The 22,734-nt window shown below is 34.8% G+C and overlaps 1 protein-coding gene and 2 long non-coding RNA genes across 5 annotated transcripts in view; 1 reads left to right on the forward strand and 2 right to left on the reverse strand.

The window, feature by feature from the left end:
- Nucleotides 1-5,300, forward strand: part of LOC140441015 (high affinity cationic amino acid transporter 1-like) — a 57,993-nt gene extending 52,693 nt beyond the window's left edge. For all 3 annotated transcript variants that reach the window (XM_072531407.1, XM_072531406.1, XM_072531408.1), the window contains one exon: nucleotides 977-5,300. In XM_072531407.1, coding sequence (XP_072387508.1) covers nucleotides 977-2,442 — 1,466 coding nt within the window. In that variant the 3' untranslated portion in view covers nucleotides 2,443-5,300. The remainder of the gene's footprint in view (nucleotides 1-976) is intronic.
- Nucleotides 3,732-7,190, reverse strand: LOC140441017 (uncharacterized). The gene is made up of 2 exons (XR_011950963.1): nucleotides 6,838-7,190; nucleotides 3,732-6,759 (listed from the first exon to the last, which is right to left on the reverse strand). It is a non-coding gene; the product is annotated as an uncharacterized lncRNA (long non-coding RNA).
- Nucleotides 7,191-7,365: 175 nt separating this feature from the next.
- LOC140440504 (uncharacterized) overlaps nucleotides 7,366-22,734 on the reverse strand; it is a 62,531-nt gene continuing 47,162 nt past the window's right edge. The window contains exons 2-3 of the long non-coding RNA XR_011950853.1: nucleotides 8,045-8,161; nucleotides 7,366-7,686 (exon numbers count right to left, since the gene is read on the reverse strand). This is a non-coding gene — a long non-coding RNA (uncharacterized lncRNA). The remainder of the gene's footprint in view (nucleotides 7,687-8,044; nucleotides 8,162-22,734) is intronic.

The following is a 22,734-nucleotide window of genomic DNA, read 5'->3' on the forward strand; positions in this document are numbered from 1 at the left end:
GTAACTTGGGGATACCGAAATAATGACGTGGAACACAAGATAAGATAACATGCTCTCCTCTTGGATATGGATAATAAATGGATATATTTATTACAACGAAGCTGCAACACCCCTAGGACCTTTCAAAAAAATGTTTTATCTTGCTCTTCAAACCAGACATACGCGTTTACGACCTTTCAGACCTTTTTTAGTTGAAGAAAGATAAGATAGTCGAAGGGAGAGTCTGGTGAATAAAGAAGGTGGAATAAGGAACAATTCGAACCCTACTTGACGAATTTTTTGTATGATAACACGGGATTTCCGCGTCTTCTCTTCATAATTGTTTTTCTAGAGTCGTCAGTAACATGGAAATAGTAATTCCCGGTTGTTGTTCTACCCTTATCCAGAAAATTAATCATGATTATTCTTTGACGATCCCATAAAACATGAAACCTGAAATTTTTGAACATGAAAGTTTTTTGTTAGAGTTTCTTCATTCCATTGATGGCTGCTTTGTTTATGGGATTCTAATGTTATGGTCACGCAATATTTTGTTTATCCACAGCTCCAGTGCAGGTTACCTAGACATCTAGACATTCTTGTAATGGCTGGAAAAGTATGTGTAGGTTTTCACGACCGATTTTTCGTACAGCTGATAAACCTTCACCTACGTTTTACCTGTAATTGATGCAGTAGCGTTGGAAGTTGTTTTTCGAGTAGCACCTAATCACCAAAGTAGCAGTTACAACTTTTTTTTTGTATTTTATAGTCAACTGGGAGTCTGTTTACCCAAAATTACGAGTAATGATATTATAGTTTATTTGTTTTCCCAAGTTAAATCTAAATCAATTTTTGCTATATTTGCCATTTTTTAATTATTCACCACAGCTTTTGCGCATGCGAAATAATAGTAATTGACTGACATATCACGTGCATTTTGACAACATAAATGCTGTACATAATGCATGGACACATTTCTTCACTATATTTCCTTTAGGCCTACCCACTTACTATTTTTCTGTCAAATCTTACGAAGTGAAAGAGACAAAAATCAAATCTAATGAGCTTCGTGCAAATGGAACCTCAAATGGAGGAGAACATTACTACGATAACGTTGCTTTTGTGGAGGAACTAACGGCGAATACGGAGACGATACCCAAAAAGAAAAAAGCTCCCGCTGTACCTCCAGTTGTTGAAGATAAAATCGAAGATAAAATCATCGGAGAACTAGATGAAATGCTAGATGAAGTTGCAAAAGATCTCGAATTTGATCGGAAATCATCAGTTGGTAGTGTGTCTGTGTCTATGTCGCGCGAAGAAAATGTTGTTGCTGATGTTCACTGTGATAACGTCCTTAACCCCGCTATTTCCATCCCTCCAGATCCAACGCTAGAGCGCCCAACTACCCTTGCACTAAAAACCATCGCTAAAGACGATGTAGAATCTGCGGAATTACAAAAGAATGCTGTAGAATTAAGAAGATCTAGTTCTGTGGATTCTCCTGCTCCTCCAGATACTCCTGTGTCTTTCAAATCGGCTGTTGGGGATTCAGATGATGACCCAACTGCTAGTCCGGAGCAAATCTCTCCAACACCTACTCCACCGCCTTCAGCGAATGTCTCTCCTCTTCCTACTCCTAAATTAGTGGAAACATTTACAGTTCCTCCACCACCACCAATTCCTATGCCAGAAATCATACAAGAAAGCAAAAATACTACAGAGCAGGAAGTACTGCCGAAGGATAAAGAGGAAAAAGAGAACAAACATAAGTCTACCCTACCCAGAATTACTTCAAACGACATTAAACGCATCACATTAAAGACTACGGCGAAAAAAAGGGTAGAAATAGAAGACCAGTTTAAGGCAGACGAACCGGACGACGATAATCTTAAAGTAGGATCAGACAAGGCTAAAACATTTAAAGAAAAGCTTTCGAACAAACTAGCAGCAGTGCCATTAACGCCGTTCTATATGCTGCCTAGGAAAAAACACGCTGCTCCTCCGCCCCCTCAAGATCACAAAAAGAACGAGAATGTTCTAGAGGAAAGCATCAACAAAGAACAAGCAAAAGAAAAACTTGGTCTTTTTGTTACATCTAGATTGAGTTGGTTAGAACCGTCTAATGAAGGATCACCAGCAAGTGCACCAGCTAGTCCTAACGTGGATATTGATTTACCATCTACTCCTAGCATTGAGATCCACGGTGATAGTAACGACGTCGATGAGCCAATAGTGGAAGCTGTCGATGAAGACTACATAGCACATCAGAACAGAATGAAGAACGTTTTCAGAAGCTTGAAAGTTGGAGAATTGACCAAAGAACCGAACAGTTCTGTGCGAAACGTTAAGTCTCTGGAACACAAAATCGACGACAAAGCCAAGCACAGACAAGCTATGTCGGATATTTTCAAAACCATCCAGTTGAGGAGGAAAGCAAGTGCCGCACAACAGTCGAAAGTATAGATTCGTACTAAGAAACTGGAATATACAGGTTGGCTAATGTTTTTCAGAAGCACCGTTGAAGATCTGATTTATTAAATTGAAAATTGAAACAACAAAACAAGAGATTATCAAGATAGATCTGTTGCTGCAGGAAAATTGTTGGTGGTAGCTCACGATTTACGCCACTGCATGGAAAATGTATATACAATAATCCAGATCCTTGTTCCTAATCGATTTTTGTGCTTTTTGCTTGATACCTGTGTTGTCTCTGTTCAAAAAGTGCTGATTTTAATAAATTATAGAACAATTTTTGAGATTTATGACCATGTTACTGGCTAATCTCTAATAAGTCCAGGCGCAAAATACCATACCAAATTTTCTATTTCTTTCTAAGTATTGAAAACGTAAGTACCATTTTACACGAACGAAAGACCAATTAGACTACTATGTAGACCATGCGACTATCCTCTATTCCTCTGGGCTATTCACGTATTCATGGTAGTAGTCACCGCCAGTCAGTATTATACAAACAAATCTTTATTTGAAATAAACTTAGGGTAACATATACAACACTTTTTATAATATTTATTGAAATATAATTTACAAAATCAGCACTTTTAATTAATTAATCACTCGTGATATTTTCCTCCTGTTGCTTTAGTACTGTCTTTAATGCTTAAAAATGACTTTTTCAAAGTATTTTGGGATCGTAACCTAATTTTTTTGAAACCTCCGCTTTTTCTAACATACTATCTTGTTTTTCCAGTTTTTACGAGCAATAAGAACGTATTAGGCTTCTATCGGTATATCTACCACTGCTGGTCAGTGTGTTTTTTTACCAAAAATAATGATAGGTTTAAATACATTTTTATTGCAGTCAGGTACCATTGTCAGATAACAAAAAACAACAATTAGACGATAACATGGTACTGTTTGAAAGTTAAGAATATTTCGACAAGGTATTTGATATTAAAGCATATTTGTTTGATATTTAACATAGTATTGAGTGCCTTTTTTCAAATTGGACAAACGGAAAGCACATTTTATATCGGCAACAGCGCTACAGTATGTGACTAACTTCATAGAGGTCACTTGACAAATATCAGCAATTTGGAGCGAAATGTTAAACGGAAAATAACATTTTTCAAGTATTAATTGTATTAAAATAATTATATTAAATATTTTGTGACGAACAAGTTTTAAACAGTTCCCCAAAAATACTCTACATTTTTATCGCATTCTATTTTTCTGAATGTCCTTTCTCTTTCACTCTACTGGTTTGCTTTCTATTATTTCTTCTTCTTCTCATACCTCTTCTTTTATTAGTCCTATTTTCCATCATTTCACTTCTCTTTCTTTCTTTAATTTTAGCCTTTCTAAACTTCTCATCTTGCACAACAGCTATATACTTCTGCTCTTACTTTTTTCCTCACGCGGGCAATATTTCATGGGAACGAAATCTCTAACAAGACGATATAGATTATGTAGTTGATGGTAAACGAAACCAAGTTGTAGGTGTACACCTAAAAGTACGTTTTTACTGTGGCGTCTGTTGCGATAATCGTTGAGCGATCGTCGCTGAGCAATGATCGCTAAGCGATGATCGCAAGCGGAGTGGTTTTGTTGTAGCGATGAGAGTATGTAAAAGAAAACAATTATTAGTCAAATACCTGCTAGCAGAAGAAATAGAGAACGAAGAATTGTTAAGTGTTCCAAGATTAGAAAAATGCAATATTTAAAAGAAAACAAAAAGAAGTATACTTCAACATTTTGATAAACAAACATTTATTAGGAGATCATGTTCACAGTTCTTCTATTTGAACGAACTTCAGTTTGATTTTGTGTTTAGTGTTCAGTTTATTAAAAAGGAATATGAAAAAGTCGTCTACAAACTGTATTTCAAATCCAGTGTCTCCAGAAGAGAATCTCTCAAATAAAAACTCTCAAAATCACATGCACAAGCCAATATAGTCGCTCAGCGTTTGCGACTGTGTCTGCTCTCGGACCAGTCGCCAACGATCGGCGCTAGTGGCTCCAGCCATGATACTATGAATAACAAGAACAAGATAGGATCTTCCCGTAGCACAAAATCGGTCGTGTTCGCGCATGCCGTCATTGGAGAGCAGAATTTGAATTCTTGTTAAAGTTAAATGGGATTTTTATGCATTCTGTGATGAAATTATTCGATTAGCAAAATAATATTAAAAAAAGGTTTAATAATTACAATAATCGTACACAAAAGGATATCTAACTATTTATTAAAGATTATTTATTGACACATACAAAAAACTGACATTAAAACTGACATTATACGAACGTGCAGCTCTCCAATTACGTCACGACTTATGCGCAATATCTTATCTTCTTAATCATAGTATCATGGCTCCAGCGACAGACGCTTCAGTCAAAACGGCGCCATAACAGACCACACAAGAGGTACACCGCGTTCATCGCTTAGCGACGATCTCTTCAGTAAAAACGTACCTTTTTACTCAGCTCCTAAAATGGCACATTCAATACAAATATCGCATGTCAGATAAATGTAGTCTCTCTGTAGAAGATCACTGGATCATTTTCTCTTCAAGAATATGCTTGTATGTCAAATATTTGTTGAGGTATTTTAAGTTGTTGTTGTCATACTCATCAGAAATTATCATGCATCCCATTGATATTAATGTTTTGTTTTGTTTTTGTATGAGTCTTATTACTATTAGGTTGTTTACAGGTTTGTCAGTGTATTTATGCTACGGTCTTCCGAATAGTCTACGCAACTACAGAGATTATGAACGGTTAGACTAGTATTATGATTTTTAATTTTATTTGTATACATAGTCCCGATATACATTTTATAACGTAATATATTTATATTGATAGTTTTATTTGCTGTATTTTATTTTACCTTTCCATGAGGATTATAAACCAATCAGAAATGAAACCAATACTTGAGTTAGACAGATAAAAAGGGAACACTGGCAGAGCTCCTCAAAACAGATGGAACACAAAACGAAATATGGAGAATGATCAGAGGACAACGAAAAGAGATGAATGAACTAATAAAAACGAAACACATTCAGAAGGAAACATAGAAGACTACTTTCGATCCCTATTTGCTAAAGATGACGATAATGAACCACCTACACCAGAGGTGACGACAAACGAAGAAATAAATATTGAGGAGGAAGAGGTCAAGGAAGCATTAAGGAAATTAAAAAACAGAAAATCACCAGAAGAGGACAGAATACCGAACAGACTCCTAAAGTATGGAGGACCAGATCTGACCAAACAACTATTAAAACTAATCCAAAAAATAATAGAACGAAAGAGAATGGAGGTCAAGCATCCTAATACCTCTCTTCAAAAAGGGAGACAAATCAGACCCGGAAAATTACAGAGGAATTAATTTATTAAACACAGCACTAAAATTAGCAACCAAAGTGATAAAAATAAACTGATGAAATTATAACACTAGCACAAGAACAACAAGGTTTTAGGTCGGGAAGATCATACACCGACACTATATTTATAATGAGGCAAGTGCAAGAGAAATCATTTGGATACAACAAACCGGCATATCTATGTTTCGTGGACCTTAAGAAGGCCTTTGACCGGGCCAATTAAAGGACGTTATCCATTTATTGTACACAAGAGAGATACCTCTAGGAATAATAAAAAACGATCGAATATATCTACCAAAACAACACAATAAAAGTAAAAGTAGAAGAAGAACTAACCGACCCTATTGAAGCTGGCAATGAGATAAGATAGTGAGATTCCCTGAGTCCTCTATTGTTCAACCTGATTATGGATGAAATAATAAAAAAGTAAGAACTAAAAATAATAAAATGTGAGGGTTTTAATTCTTTTTAGCTGATTTAAAAGACTATGCATAATTACTTGCTGCAAAAGAATTAAATACATTATTTATTTGGTAACCATAAATTCAAAACTGTGTTAGGTTAGATTAGTTCATTATTGCCAATAATAAGTAGGACTAAATTGTATTTACATCTTAAGAGGGCAGATCTTAGGAGTTTCCCTCTGCACACTACGCTCTAGTGTAAAGTGTGTTGCATAAGAATCGTGAGCTCATGACAGTTGCCGGTGGAGACAGCGTGGTTAATAAAGACGTGTAAAGATTAAATGTGATTTTAATTAATTAGAACCATATATTTATATCATTCACTTATTGATTAATGACTATTATAACACTTACCAGAATCAGATTTGTCAAATGCTACGTGTAATCTTTTATTACGTGGAGTGGAGGCCTGGATTATGCAATTCGGTACAATAATCCAAATTGTAGATGTGAATATACTGACGCATGCTTAAAATATCCTGGGTGAATAACGAAGTTAAGAGAGTAATAGAAAAAACAAAGAATTTTTAATAATCAAAATGAAAAAGACCACATACCTAGGACTTATCTATGGACACCAGAGATATTAGCAAAGAATATAGACGCTTAAGCGTCTATATTCTTTGATATTAGCTTCCAACACTAACATCAAACAAAACATAGAGGGCTGTAGAGTTCTTATCTGAAGAAAATCCGTGATTGGGTAGGACTCCATTCATATACATTCCTGAGAACAGCGCAAAACCAAACACAGTTTGCCAAAATTGTTGTCAACCTCCATTGATGTAGAATGTTTTGAAAAAGAAGAAATTTCAGAAAATTTAATCTGAAGGCGTGCATGCACATATGACATTTGTGTTTGGGGAACAAGTAGCCATATTAATAAAGTTTTTATTGCACAAAAAGAATAATGTTGTTGGTATTTTAACCAAATATTTTAAAATGTATTAATCAAAAGCTAATATTAATTGAAATTTTCGAAGAATATTTAAATAAAAAAGAAAATTTTTTTATAAAACAAAATCAGCTAAAAGATTGAACTGATAAATAAACAACAAGTCCAAAACAAAGATAAATAGGTAAACTATAAAACCTCTAATGTGAAGGTATACTAAGGTATGTTCAGTTTTATAGACAAAACAATCTATAATTTTCCTAATTCAATTAAATATAATTTTTAACAATTACGTTCTTTTTACTAAAAGCCTAAAGGCCCAGATTAAAATTTAAAAAAAAAATAGGTTGAAAGACTGATAATGTCCCGTCCTGGAGATGTAGTTGGCTGTTGAAGGAGTCAAATAGCAAATAGCTGTGATAAAAAAAGACCAAGACGGTTGACGAGTACTCCTCTAGATGCCACTGCTGCGAAGCATCAAGACGGTCGGAGAAAAATCCGATAGATGTCACTGTAAGTAAAATAAAATTAATAAAAAGCCTATGTATTTGTCAAATTTAATTTTGATATATCTATACTCTCTAAACTTTAGACACAATAAAAAATAATTTGTAATTTACATGCCTCTTTTTAATATATCAATTCGAATTCTCTAATTTGTCCATCCAGTCTTATTCAGTTGAAAAATGTTATAATTTTTCTCTACGATAAACAAATATGGCTGTTTTCTAAAGATGTAGAACTTAATGGAACAAAACAAAGAAAAATTTGTTTTAATTTACATGTAAGTGACTTTATTATAGAAATATTCTCTTGTCATTTCTACTAAAATATGATTACTGGTATATGGCTGCCTCGAGGGTACCTACCTAATCCAATTTTCGATAACTTCTGGCTGATCGGCATTGACTATCGACTGTTCATATCCTCATAGATACTAGTCTAGGGGTGATAGATCGCGCGATTTTGGAGGCCAGTTAATAGATCTAAAACATGAAATTATGTGGTTACTAAACGTTTACTTCAATACTTAACTTGTAACACCAGCTGTGTCAGATAGTGCGCTGTCTTGTTGAAATCCCATGATTTCAACAAGAAATCACAGGAAATTCCCATGACTTTTCATAATGCGGAACCAATCCGAAAATCTAGTTGTTCTTTCTATCCTACAAGTAAGGATAAGAAAGTTAAAACAGTGTGTAGAAAATGCAAGGAACATATTTGCCCAGATCACATTGCCAATATATGTGAAAATTATTTATGATTAGTATATTATATAAAGGAAAGAACTGTTCTTACTCCTATATATGAATAAAATTTAAATTTTTAAGAACTGCATTTTTACTGTAAAAAAAATTGGGGTCTTCGAGGACCCCACCAGCATCTATGTGCAACAATATTTCACCAGCACAGTTAAGGGTTAAAGGGTGGCTTGAAACTGGGGAGGGTGGATGTTTATACTCGTACTAAAGGCTTAGGCTCATAATGAGCTGTAATGCTACTGATGATAATGATCTTTTTCAGATACCCCAAACTTATGACATTATACACAATTATTATACACAAGCGGAAGAACCAATGGACGTCACGCTTTGGGGAGATCGAGAACAATCCAGCGATCAGATAAAATATATTGCTTAATATATTTTATCTGACGGTTGGATGGTGACTGGATGAAATTTTACTCGTTTACAGCACTTGCTAATCAGCGTAAAGCTTTTTAGATTGAACTTTGATTTTTTAGATGAACAGAATGGATCTTTTCTTACTTAATTTACCGTGAATTTAAACAAAAAATACCAAACACTAATTTACGAAACACACTAATAAAATAAAAAAAGGACAACAATTCACCAGTCATTAATTCACATACAAAAATAACAGTGGCGGCTGGTGTGGTAAAATTTTGGGTAGGCCAAGCCAGCAAATTACATTTAGCTATTTGTAATCAGTGACGGATCCAGAGGGAGGGGTCACGAGGTCATGACTCCCCCCCCCTAACTAATTTTTTAATGATTTCTCTGTTCATTTTAACTTCTGCGTTGTATCTAATTTTTGCGATTTTTGATTTCTAGCAAATCGCGAACAGAAAACGCCCTCTTCTGTAAATCTTTATAAAGGATAGGAAATTACTTAAATGTTCCTTGCAACTGGAATATTTTTTAAGGAGGCAGACATATTTTTTAAATCAAAGTATCCTTCACAATTCTATACACATTTCTTATTAGAAAATAACAAACACGGCCAATAATATAGTCTGTTTTTCGTAATACTTCCAGACAACCATTTGTAGACATCATACCAAGAGCAATTAAAGGTACGCACGTACCTCATTCATAAAAGTTTTTTTTCTGTCACTTTCAGTTCTTCTAGATAATGGCGATTCCAATAGTGAAACAACAATGTCCAAAGACTCACTATCAACATTACTATTACTGCAACCTGGTTTTTATGTATCAGTTATAAAACAATCTCACATATATAAGTTGCATACAATCAGGCGATATAGAAATCACGCAAATGTGATTTTTTTCTTTTCGAATTTTACGATTTTTTTAAAATTTATTTTGGCAACCGTGCACTTGTTTGCAATTGTGTTGTTTGTTTAAAAATATGTTACAATTATAGATTATGTTACATATTTTTTATCATAATTCAAAAGAAAATTTATATTACAATTCGATAATTACGTTACAAGTGACAACGATGGTCGTCGTAGGCCCGATCGTCTGGTGCCTAAACAGCAAGCATAAACACGACAATATAAATCGTTGTCCAGCAAGCTGCTTAACTTCAAACGCTTTTTGTACGGGGATCTTATGTGAGCTGGGTCGGCCAGTTCCGATCGGGCCTATTAACGATATTTAAAATGCCTGAATACGATTCGATGCTTTCTGTGGTAATATAATAACATAGTTGTTTTAACGGACGCTAATGTATTGAGTGATTTAGTACATTATTTTTAGTGAGAGTTATTTACATGCATTAACATAATTTTTGAATATATGTTTTTCAATTTTAAAGCTGTTAAAATTATTGGATAGGCCCGGCCTATCCTGCCTACCCCCAAAAGCCGCCACTGAACAATAATTGTTTTGAAACTACTTTCTCTCTCTCTCTCTTTCTCTCTCTCTCTCTCTATCTCTTGTCGTATCCCCATTACTGAGGATCGTGATTTCTTCCAATATTCCTAACACTTTTTCTCCATTGGTCTCTATCTTCAGCTGCTCTTAGAGCTTCGCAAAATGAGTTTTCAGCTGAATTCTTAATTTGATCGGACCATCTAGTTGGTGATCATCCTCTTGAACTTCTCCCCGGAACGTTTTCAGAAACAATTAATATCTCTAAACTATCGTCACCTCTGCGAACTACGTGACCGAACAATTGCAGAATACCTTGCAGAATACGTGGACAGCCTTTTTTTAATCTTAAGTTGGTTTAGACTGGAAACGTTTGTCCTATGAGCTGTCCTAGGTATTCTCCAGCACCATATCTCAAAGGCATCAATTTGTTGGCACTCACGTAAGCGAAGAGTCAAAGTCTCTGCCCCGTATAGAAATATTGATAATACAAGGTCACTCACCAGTCTCATCTTGATATTTTGAGAGATAGATCTGTCTTTCCAAACTTTAGTTAGGCGACAGTCTCATCTTGATATTTTGAGAGATCTGTCTTTCCAAAGTTTAGTTAGGCGACTCATCGCATTTTTTGCCATACCAATACGTCTCCGAACTTCTGCTTCACAGTTACCATCGTTAGTTATAGTAGACCCGAGACAGACAAAACTGTCCACTATCTGGTATTCCTGTAACATGTTAGTCAGTTAAAATAGTGTGGAGTCTGTCGTCCATCAATATTTTTGTCTTAGCTTTATTGATTTTCAAACCATCTTTATTGCTTTCGTACTCAATTCTTCGCAGGAGATTAAACATTTCTTGCTCATGTGCTGCTATAAGTGTAGTGTCATTAGCAAATCTTAAATTGGAGATTTTCCTACCAGCCACTGTTACTCCACCGGCCCATCCATTTAAAGCCATCCTCATGAGATGTTCACCATAAATGTTCTCTTTAGCGATTTAATTGCATCTTTAACTTCAGCGAGTAAGGGGTTCTCTAGGGTAGTCAGAGGGTCACTGATTTTCTGCTGGTACCTCGTTATTTTTATAAAGCTCGCCACAGTAGTTTCGCCATGTTTCCAATATGTCGTCAGTATCGGTTTTTATATTACGTTTCTTATCTATTATAGACCACGTTTGAGATGTAAATTCTCTGGTAAGAAGTTTGATCTTATGAAATAAATCCATCGGTTTATTTTGACAGCTATGTTCCCCTATCTCTCTGTATATTTGAGAGATGTAATCAGCTTTGTCTTTGCGGCACTCTTTTCTGATTTCTTTCGATAACGCTCTGTATTCATCGTTTGTTCCGTATCTAGTTTTTATACAAAGATATTACATTGTTCAGATATTATATTCCATTCGTAATTAAATCGCTGTACAAAAAAACATTTGTAAATCAAGAAATATACCTGACCCAGTACAGTATTTCAAGTACAAATTTATCATATTTATTTAAGTATACATATATAATGATTTTATTAAAAAGCGACTGGGCGATAACAGTATATTCACCTTATCGAGTTCTAGTTGAAGTTAACGGCATGCTATAAGGTACTTGCCGCTTTTTGAAAGCATTTTATTTCCTTGATAAACATGGGAACGACACCACGAACCTCAGATAAGGGTTCTAGATTGGAGCAGGGTGAAATTGAAAAATATGGTCGCGGAGGTCGGAAGGGGTCAACAATTTTCATGGTTCTTTTTGGGGGTTTCAAGATTAATAACCACTGGCAGTGGCGTAGCATATCATTTGTAGAGAGTTTTTACTGATTTTTAAATCGTATTAAAAACGAGAGAATGAGATTTTTTTTTAATGTTGCTGGTACATACAAAATAAAAATTAAGACCTAATAACTTACGAGTCTTCTTGAATTCTTTATGGCCTATGATCGTCTGATGTTGCTGGATGAATCTTTTACCCAATTCTCTCATTGCTTCCTGTCTTCTGCCACTTTCTTCATCTGTTATACTTAAAACCAAGAAATCGGTATGAAAAGGAGGACGCAGTTTTAAGGTCTGTGGAGGTAATATATATTGTTTCTCTATCAATTTTTTTCTATTACATGTCGTAGTATACTTTTGTTATCAATTCTTTGTCTTTTGGCTGTGAATGCTATTTGTTCGTCTTCTAGTTTTTCTTCCACCTCTGTTCTTAGACTTATTTCTTTCTTCTTCTTACCTCCTTTCTCCTCCTCTCCTTTCATCACCGTAAACCAGGGTAACATAACCCCTGCTAGGGTAACTTTACTACATTACGAAGAAAAGTTTCATTTTAGTTTACCTATGAAGTAAAAACGCGCGTCATTGTTTTACTGGCTGCCTATTGACAAAGTCTCTCCACGTGCAGAATCAACTTATTCTTCCATTCAAATGTCTATAAATATCTATATTTACAGTGAGTAGAGAAGGTAGTGTGCGTAAAAACGTCGGTGTCTCCAACGTATAAAATTTGATGTGTGTCGAAAGTCAAGATATCATCTGGCAAGTATGTGTGTACTCGTTAAGCGTTTACTTTTAATAATTTTTTTCACTAAATTGTGACTTATAAATGAACAAATTATAAAAATTTATTTTTATAACCTAATTTTATAAAATATCAGGTGACTCGGAGTAACTTTACTCCAAACAAGGGCGCAAAGCTACCCCGAAATATATATTATTGTAATGTATGAAGATCGACTATTGATCAAATATTTACAATAAGCCAAATGCTTGAAAAGTATTGGGAATATAATCACGACGTGCATCAGATTTTTATAGACTTCAAACAGGCTTATGATTCAATTAATCGTGCAACATTATGGATGTGTCTAACTATCGTGCCCTGCTAATTATCGAGCTCGGCGTACCCAAGAAACTAGCTGCGGCAACACAAATGTGTGTAAGTAACTCTTTTGCACAAGTTAGAATAGGGGGAAAAATATCAAATGCTTTTTGCGTAAATTCTGGACTGAGACAGGGAGATCCGTTGTCCCCATTGTTGTTTAACCTGGCCTTAGAATATGTCATGCGAAAAATATATCCAAAAATCAAACCAGACATAACTGCTCAGGGAGCAAAAATCATACTCGATTTTGCCGATGACGTAGACGCAGTAGCACATTCAACATTAGAAATTAAGGATATTTTCTCGAACTTTGAAGAAGCTGCATTAAACATTGGTCTAAAAATAAATAAAGACAAAACAAAATACATGGTCGTCTCAAAACAAGAATGACGGCGAATAAGGCAAAACATTACTATAAATGATCACAACTTCGAAGTGGTGAAAGTGGAAAAGGGTGGAAAGCTGCGGTCAAAAAAGATCTAGAGAAAATGGGAGTGCGACAATGGGAATTACTGGCACAGGACCGACAAACATGGAAGGCAATAGTTAACGCGGCAAAGACTCACGAAGAGCTGTAGCGCCATTGATAATGATGATGATAATGTATAGAGATGTATACTTTTGTTGCAGATATGCTTAGAACACCTAAAAGAGTAGGATGACAGCGCTATGCTAATTATACTCAAAAAACTCTACAGGCGTCCAGGCGTATTTAAACTAAATTAGAATAGGTGAAATCTTACACAGAAGGGACGAACGAAAAAGATTCCAAAAACGATCGTCTTAAATAAATTGAAAGGGAAACATTTCAAAACACTAGGGAGGCAAAACGTATTTATGCCGGCGAAGAAAACCAATTTGTCAATTGCCTAATTTATTTGGGGGTGTATGGGTTCCCTATTGGCGCAAAGGAACTGAGTGATCTGACTGATGATCCCAACAAAAATAAAGTCATTGTCAGGAGAGCATGCACGTATCCAGAACTAATTAGAGACGCTTCAAAGACATCTGTGTCCATCATGTTCTGTGTAAACGATCTCATTGCCTTACGGCTTCAAGTCATTGCAATCGGCCAAAGGCTTTGGCTTCTTATTTTGATCTATTGGCTCTTGTAACTGATTATACAATTACGAGATCTGAAACTAAATAAAAAACCTTGACTTCTAGATTAACCCATTTATCTGATTGAATCTTCCATTTGCAGCCAATAACTACACAGCAAGAAAAGTTACAGAAAGATATTCGTGTTGATTAAATAGAATTTACGTTATCTGAAAATGTAGATCATGCAGATCAAGCTATTGCTACTATTCCTACTATAGAGTGGATACCAATTACTCAATCCTTCAATATTTCTAATTCAGTCTGTTCCTGTTTAGAAATGGGGTCTGAAAACATTTTCTGGTAAAGAACCTCCAATCCAATTTCTCGACAAATTGAAACGTTTTCTATGAGAATTTAACATATCTACAGGAGATTTATTTGCAAATGATGCATTTACTTGGTGACATAATAATTTTTATTAAAAAATCTTTTGGAACCATTTTCTGATTTACTTACTTCCTAAAAAGAAGCACATTTATCATATAATTATCAAAGGAACTTGTGGGAACAAATACGTTCCATAAAAAAAACTTTTAGACAATCTATAACAGTCTATATTTCTCATATGGAATGCTTCGTTCATCAAAATCAGTTACTGAAGTCGAAAAAGTTGATTAAATTATAAATCGTCTTCTTCCTGATTGTGTCTTCAAGATAAAGAAATAGTTGTTGATCTTACCAAATAATAAGAGGTTTAAATCTTCTTCTTCTTGTTCTTCTTCCTCTTGATAAGCAATTCTGCTTGTTCATTGGCGTATTAATACCTCTATGGAAGGTTATTACTCCATCTTTTGCGCGGTCGTCCGATACATCTTCTGCCGATTGGTGACTTATCTCTTGCTATTTTGACGACGCGGGTCTCCTCCATTCTGCTTATGTGGTTATTCCATTCTTCTTTTTTTTTGGTCTTACACTGGCTTTATAAATTCTTGACTTCGTCTCAGTGTTAATGTGTTATTAAGAGAGTGTTATTAAGGCATCCTGCCAGTCTATTTGCTTTTTGTGCTTGATCTCTCACTTCTTTGTCCAGGTCTCCATAGCTGGATAGTGTAATTTTCTGGTATTTTATTTCCATTACTTTTTCAATACTGACGCCATCAATTTCTATTTTACCTACATCTGGTTGGTTCTTTGGTGACTACTATTGTTTTAGTTTTCTGAGATGAGACTGTTATATTAAATTCTTTTGCTCTTATGTTAAATCTGTGGACCAGTCTTTGCAGACTATCTTCATCTTGGGCTAACAATATTGCGTCTTCTGCGTAACAGAGTATTTTTATTTCTTTGTTTGGCATTCTATATCCTCTTCCATTGTTAACGCTTTCGATGATTTCATCCACGATTAAATTGAAGAGCATGGGACTCAATAAAACCCATTGTCTTATTCCGCTACCTATTTCTATAGGTTCTGTAAGTTTTCCATTTATTCTGACTTCCATTTCGTTATTTTGGTAGATTGTTCTCGATAGTTTTTATAATATATAGAGGAACTTCTCTATTATACAGAAGATGGATAAAATCTTTGAGTTTTACTCTGTCAAACGCGTTCTTTAGGTCAATCAGACACAGAAATGCTGGTCTATTATACTTTAGTGATTTCTCAGTAATTTGCTTTATAACGAATATTGCATCTGTATACGATCATCCACTACCAAAACCCTGCTGTTCATCTGAAACTTATCCTCTGATTTATTAGTACTTGTAAAATCTGCCCTTTCTATTTCTCTTCGTAGTAAATTCTCTGTTGAGTCTATTTACAAGTATATATGATACGCGGCACCAAGCCTTTCGGCATGTGAGAGTAGGATTTGTTGGCACAGCTTGATTCTACTTCTGGAACCGCCTACTCAGTGAACATTGCTGAGTTTTGTTGCGGCGTAAGCATCCCCTATTGTTATCATGTTATCAATATTCATTACCAATATTTGACCATCTGTTTGTAAGCTTCTGACAATTCAATATCTTTATTTAACTTTTGCTAATTGTCAATTTGTCTGGTCACCAGTTTGCTACTACGTCATTTTCGCTACTCTCTGTAGATTATCCGTTGAAATTATACTGCTAATTTGGTTTGTTTTTTAACGTTCTAAACTGAATTTATACGATAATATTCAAGTCTTAGTCTGTTTAAATTATTACCCAAATTTTCCCATTGTGCGCCATTGGTAACAGAATTTTTTCTCTATTTTTTCTACTCCATATTTCACCGAGGTCAGACTGTGTTAAATCGGAAGATTTCTGATATAGCTAGAAAGTATATTATTTCTTTATAGATAAGGTATCGCTTAGGCTTTATCACGAACCGTTGGAAAGGAACGAGTGCTCACAGTGGCATGGAATGGAATAATTTTTAATCTGACATATTTTAAGTTTTTGTACTCGTTTGCCGTCGAGCGACGACAATTTATTAGCGTTGTTTTGAAGAAAAACGTAAAAATAGAGCAAGGAAATGTAGAGTATGAATATAATTTGTGTACGGTATTTTCTTGCTGAAATTTTTGCTTGTATTTATTATGAATAAACAACTCGAACGGTTTTTTTTTCTAAAATCATCGAAATGATCAATGAATAATTTTGTTGAAGTGATCAAACTTTAAACCAGATTATGAAGCATACTCACTTTTCGTGAAATTACTTCTTCTCTTACAGATTTTACAATTATAACACAATTACAGTACAATTTTATACTTTTTTGTCATTCCACTCATTATAGTGATCCCTAACAAATTCCAAACTTACTTCAGGGATTAGTGCAGATGTCCACGTGAGTCCTTGTATTTTTTCTTTGACCATTAATCCTAAAAAATCAGGTCAAAATTCTACATCCTCAACATCTACCAACCCGCATATATATCGCATTTATCAGCTTGATAGACTATTGGACAATATCCTCTAATGAGTTTTCAAGATAAAGAAGTAAGGCTCTCAGTCTTTGTTAGTTCCGGAGACCTCGGTTATTTTGGTAGTAACCGAATATCATCGGACTAGATCAGACCATCTACTCTGCCGTTGCTCTGAAGGGTTCTATCAAACAGCATTTAAACTAGTCCCTTAAATTTTTCAACCATAACACTCTCTTCCTTTCGACACTCCTTCCTCCTCTTATTTTTCCCTGTATTATCAATCTTAGCATCTTTGTTACTGTATATATCTACAAGTACAGAGGAACCTATCTAAAACTTATCAAAACATCTAAAATCAATCTAGCATCTTCCAAAATAAAATATTTTTCTTTGTTCGAGTCTCATCTTCGATATGGCCTTCCTTTTTGGGGTTCTGGTACAGCTGTCCAATCTGTTGTTATTTTTAAATTACAAAAAAAAGCAATACGGTATCTTTTTGGCTTCAGTAGAATAACACATTGCAGGAGCTACTTCAAAAATCACGGGATTTGGCTCTTCCTTCTTTATATATTTTAAAAACTGTTTGTTTAATTCGTAAACACCTACACGTTTTTCCAGCAAGACCTAATCATGACTACTCCACCAGAAATTCAACCTTTGATTTGTATTTACCGATTACGTCTACTGAGTTAGTAGAGTGAGTTATATATTATATTCGGCAAGACCATATTCTTCAGTGAAAGAGTTTCTTAACGAATAACTAAGAAATTACAGTACATTTGTGTACAAGTAACCAAATGATTTTTATATACATATACAGGCTGGTCTTTAAGTAATAGTACAAAAAGAAACAGTAGATTCTACACTTTAAAATATTACGATCTAAGCCAAACTGCTTTAATAAAATGTTGATATTAAGAAAGATTCAGGATGTTACAGTAGAGATTAAAAATTTTATTTTTCGCTATAACTTTCATGTTTGTAAAGATTTGTATATAAAAATTCACAACTGGGTACTTTTTAATACGAGGAATTATAATTTGATAGAAACTTTGATGCAGCTTATAGAGGGCGCCACATATGCCACATATGTGACATAAATTTGCACTTAACTTTTTTGCTCTTTATGTTACCGGTATCTCTGACAAAAAATATTAAAGATACATTATTTTACCAACAAAAAGATATACTTGTTAATAACTTCAAAACTCAACAGTTTTCGAGATAATCGCATTTTACAAATCAGGTGCATAATTCTGATTTAACGCAATTACTCCAGGCATCGATGGAAAAATAGGCACAAACATCCATACTTCTGAATTTTAGTATGAAATACCTTTAACTAATGATAGTTAACGAAATATTATATAAAATAAATATATGAGTAGAATAATTAATAATAGTATTTGACAAAATAGCAGAATGATAGGATTTTATATCAAAAATTTTACGTTTTGTATTAAATGAAAGTCATAATAAAATCATTTTATTGACAAACCAAATTAAGAAATAGTTAAACTAAATAACATTAAACTTTTTGTCAAAGTAAGTGTTGGATATGTCCACCATTTTTTTAGTTCATTTTGCAATACTTTCCATAAAAGATCATCTCATATTAAATAGCATCATTGGTTCAAAAGAAACTGCTGCAGTATGTATTATAAGTATTATAAGTATAATAATAAGTATTCTTATGAAATTTTTTATGAATTAAATAATTTTATCAATATCTCACCACATGACCAAGGAATGTGACTACCACGACCAATCAAACGTCCTCTCTCTATAATGTGGTGGTGTACCATCTTGCATAAACCACATAGTTGGCCTTAAGTTTGATGACAATTCTTCCAAGAAATCAATAAAATATATATATAATTTCGGTTTACAACGTTCTTCGACGTCTTCCGATTTCCAATCTCCATCTCATTCTATCGTTCCATAGATCGTCTTCCAGTTCTCTTTCTCTGATTTCTTTATCAACTCCTTCTCTCCAACTTCTTCTAGGCCTTCCTGGTCTTCGCCTACCTCTTGGTTGCCATTCAAGAATTTGTCTTGGTATTCTATTCTCCGGCATTCTCCTTACGTGTCCGTACCATCTGAGTTGTGTCGTTTTGATGTCATCAACAATATTATGTGTAACCCCCATGATTTCTCGGACTCTCTCGTTTGTTATTCTGTCGCGTCTGGAGATTCCCGCCGAGCGGCGCCAGAAGTCCATTTCTGTTGCTCTAAGCATTTTCTCTGATCTGTCTTTTAGGGGCCACACTTCGCATCCATATGTTGTGATACTTTTTATTATGGTGTTGTATATTCTTCTTTTGTTGTCTTTAGAGATGTTTTTATCCCACAGTACGCTGTTTAGTAAGGCTATGCCTTTCCTTCCCTGTGTATTTCGTTCCTTAATGGCTGCATCTAATTTTCCGTCTTGAGTGATTTTTACTCCTAGGTATTTGTAGTTATCACATAGTTTGATCTCTTGATTTTCCTCTACGAGAAGGTTATGTTGATCTCCTCCGATACTCATGTACTCAGTTTTTTCCATATTCACTTCCAAACCCCACTCTGTAAACTCTTCTAATAGTTTTCGCATCATGTAACTAAGGTCTTCAGAGTCCTGTGCGATGATGACCTGGTCATCTGCAAAGCACAGAGTGTACAAAGTTAAGTCTATTAGTGGTATGCCATATTCGTACATTTTTTCTTCCATTTGTTGAGTGCTGCTTCGAGGTATATTTTGAATAATGTTGGGGATATACAGCATCCTTGTCTTAGTCCTTTAGTCACTTTGAATCCCGGTGTTATCAGATTTCCTGTTTTAATTCTTGTTGTTTGTTGGTAGTACAACGTTTTTACTGCTTCAATCAATTCTATATTTATATTTGTTTTCCCCAGTGCCTCCCATAATTTATCAAGCGGGATACTATCATATGCTTTCCTAAGGTCTACGAACGTCAGATGGACTTCTTGGCCACGAGCAACTTTCTTTTCAATTATCTGAGTAATAGAGAAGACATGGTCTATTGTAGATCGACCTGCACGAAAACCAGCCTGTTCTTCGGCTTCCATATCTTGGTATTCTTCTTCTATTCGATTTTTTATTATTTTCCCATATATTCTGCTAATACTACTAGTAACTGCAATTCCTCTATAGTTTTCAGGTTTCGATTTATCTCCCTTTTTATGGATGGTGCTCATATGCGATTCTTTCCATTCCTCAGGTATTTCATGTTTATTTATGCATTCCTGGAAAAGTTGTCGTAGTCGTTGAATTAGTATTTTGGGTCCATGTTTAATGAGTTCTGGAGCTACATTTCCGGGGCCAGGTGATTTGCCATTCTTTAGATGTCTGCATACGGTTTCGACTTCTCTCTCATTTATTCTGATTGGTCACCCTATCAGCCTGACGCCTTGTAAACCATAGTTCTCTATCTGTTTGAAGGGCTCTCTTGTCTCTGTTAGTAAATCTTTAAAGTATTCTTCCCAAGTTTGCGGTGATATGGACTGGATAATATCTCTTTTTTTGTTGTTTCTTAAATTTTTTAACAGTTTCCAGCTTTCTGAACTTTGGCTTCCACCAATGTATGTATTTATCATGGTGCACTTTTTTTCCCAGGATTCATTTTTCTTTTGGCAAATTTTTCTTCTGACCATCGCTTGCATTCTTTTGTATTCGATTCTGTCTTCCACATTTTTTGTGTTCAGATATTTTTGATACAATTTTCTTTTCTGTGTTATTTCCTGCGAAATATCTTGATCCCACCAATATGGTTTTTGTTGTCCGATCTTTTCATATCGCCCTAGTGCTTCTAGGGCAGCGGCGTGTATACATTCTTTGATGGTTTTGTATAACTGATTAACATTCCTGGTATTATCTTCCGTTTCAATTAGTTTTTGTTCCAGTCTACGTTTATATAGTTTTCTAACACTTTCTTGGTGTAAACTATTCAAATTGTATCGTACTTCTTGTACTTGCTCCTTTGTATGGTTATCTTGCGGCCTTTTCTGTTCTCTTTTATGTGGGAATGAAATATCTGAACGTAGGAGGTAGTGGTCACTGCCGCAAGTGGGTCCTCTACATGCTCTTACGTCTTTTGTTTTCAGTCGACTTTTTTGTTTAAGGATGACATAGTCTATAACTGATTTTAAGTTTCGGGTTTCCTGAGTCCACGTATATTTATGAATGTTTCTATGTTGGAAATATCCATTCATGATTCTGAGTCCATTCTGATCACATATATCTATTAACCTTTCTCCGTTATTGTTTGTATTATCTTCTCCATATCTACCTACTACTTTATCGTTGTTCTTTTTTCCGACTCTGCTGTTGAGGTCTCCCAAGATTATTATTTCTCTTGTGTTACCCACCTTTGTGATTTCTTCATTCAGTTGTTCAAAAAAGTTATCTTTCACATTTACAATCGCATCGTCATTGATTGCATATATGCCCAGAATGGTCAGTCTGTATCCTTTTATACATATATTCATTTTTATCATTCTTTCGTTGATACCTTCCCATGATGTGATGTATTTTCTAAAGCGACGGTGTATCATAATGGAGACTCCTTGTTGAGCTCTACGTTCTTTTGTGACTCCGGTGTAGAAATGATCGTATTTACCTAGGTTTTCTGATCCTTGTCCTTTCCGTTTCGTTTCCGTAATAATAGCTATGTCTATCTTCATTTTGTTTAGTTCTTCTAAGATTTCTGGAGTTTTCTTTGAGATCCCTTGGACGTTCCATGTCGCAAAAATCATTTTCCTGTTCCGTAGCATTTTTCGTCGTCGTATATCAGTCCGGTTCCGAGGCTGGATTTTGGAGTTTTTAACCTTTACCATTTTTGACGAGTATCGAGTGGTTAACCCGATGCCCCAACCCCCAACTTGGAGGACCAGGGTTTGATTTTGGAGCTTTCCTTCTCCTAGACGGTTTGCTTTCACTGCAGCTTAAGAGTATCGTCTGCCCTAGAAATCAATAAAATCAGTTTCGTTATTGATATGCTGAAGCGTTAGAAATTAGCAAGTTTTGCTGATTCCTAATGCTGAAGATAAAAGTCGTGTACTAACGCAAACCATTACTTCATCTTCCTGATCAGGCGTAATGATTTTCGGTCAGCCTAAGTTATCAAGTTTAGGACGAAACGAACCACTTTCGCCTAAATTCCGAAAGAGATGTTTAAAGGTTTGGTGATTAGGTTGTAGCCTGTTTGGGTATCTTTTTAAATATCCCTTCTCATATCCGTATTAGAAAAATTATTATGCCTCGGCATTTTCTGCTTTTCTTTAATAAACCAAAATAAACAGAATAGATAGAATAGAAACAAATTAGACATTACAAAAATCACTGGTTAATCGAAACAAGACTTATTTTTTGTTATCAAAATCATTCGTGACATCAGCCTACTATGTTAGAATTTCCCGTAACGCATTCGGGGTTTTCTATATTTTTTAAATATTATTTTTAACACTTAATAAAGTAATTTTAATATTTATTTATTATTTACTAGCGGACCAACTCGACATCGAGTTTTTTAAATGAAATTTTTATTTTGCGAGAAAAATATACAATATATACAATGACCGGAAGTAAAAATATTTTTATCAATAACTCAAAAACTATAAATGATAATTTCGTGAACTTACATTTTTGAACTCTACGTTGAATTCTC

The sequence above is a fragment of the Diabrotica undecimpunctata genome, chromosome 5 (assembly GCF_040954645.1).
Source record: "Diabrotica undecimpunctata isolate CICGRU chromosome 5, icDiaUnde3, whole genome shotgun sequence".
NCBI lineage: Eukaryota > Metazoa > Arthropoda > Insecta > Coleoptera > Chrysomelidae > Diabrotica > Diabrotica undecimpunctata.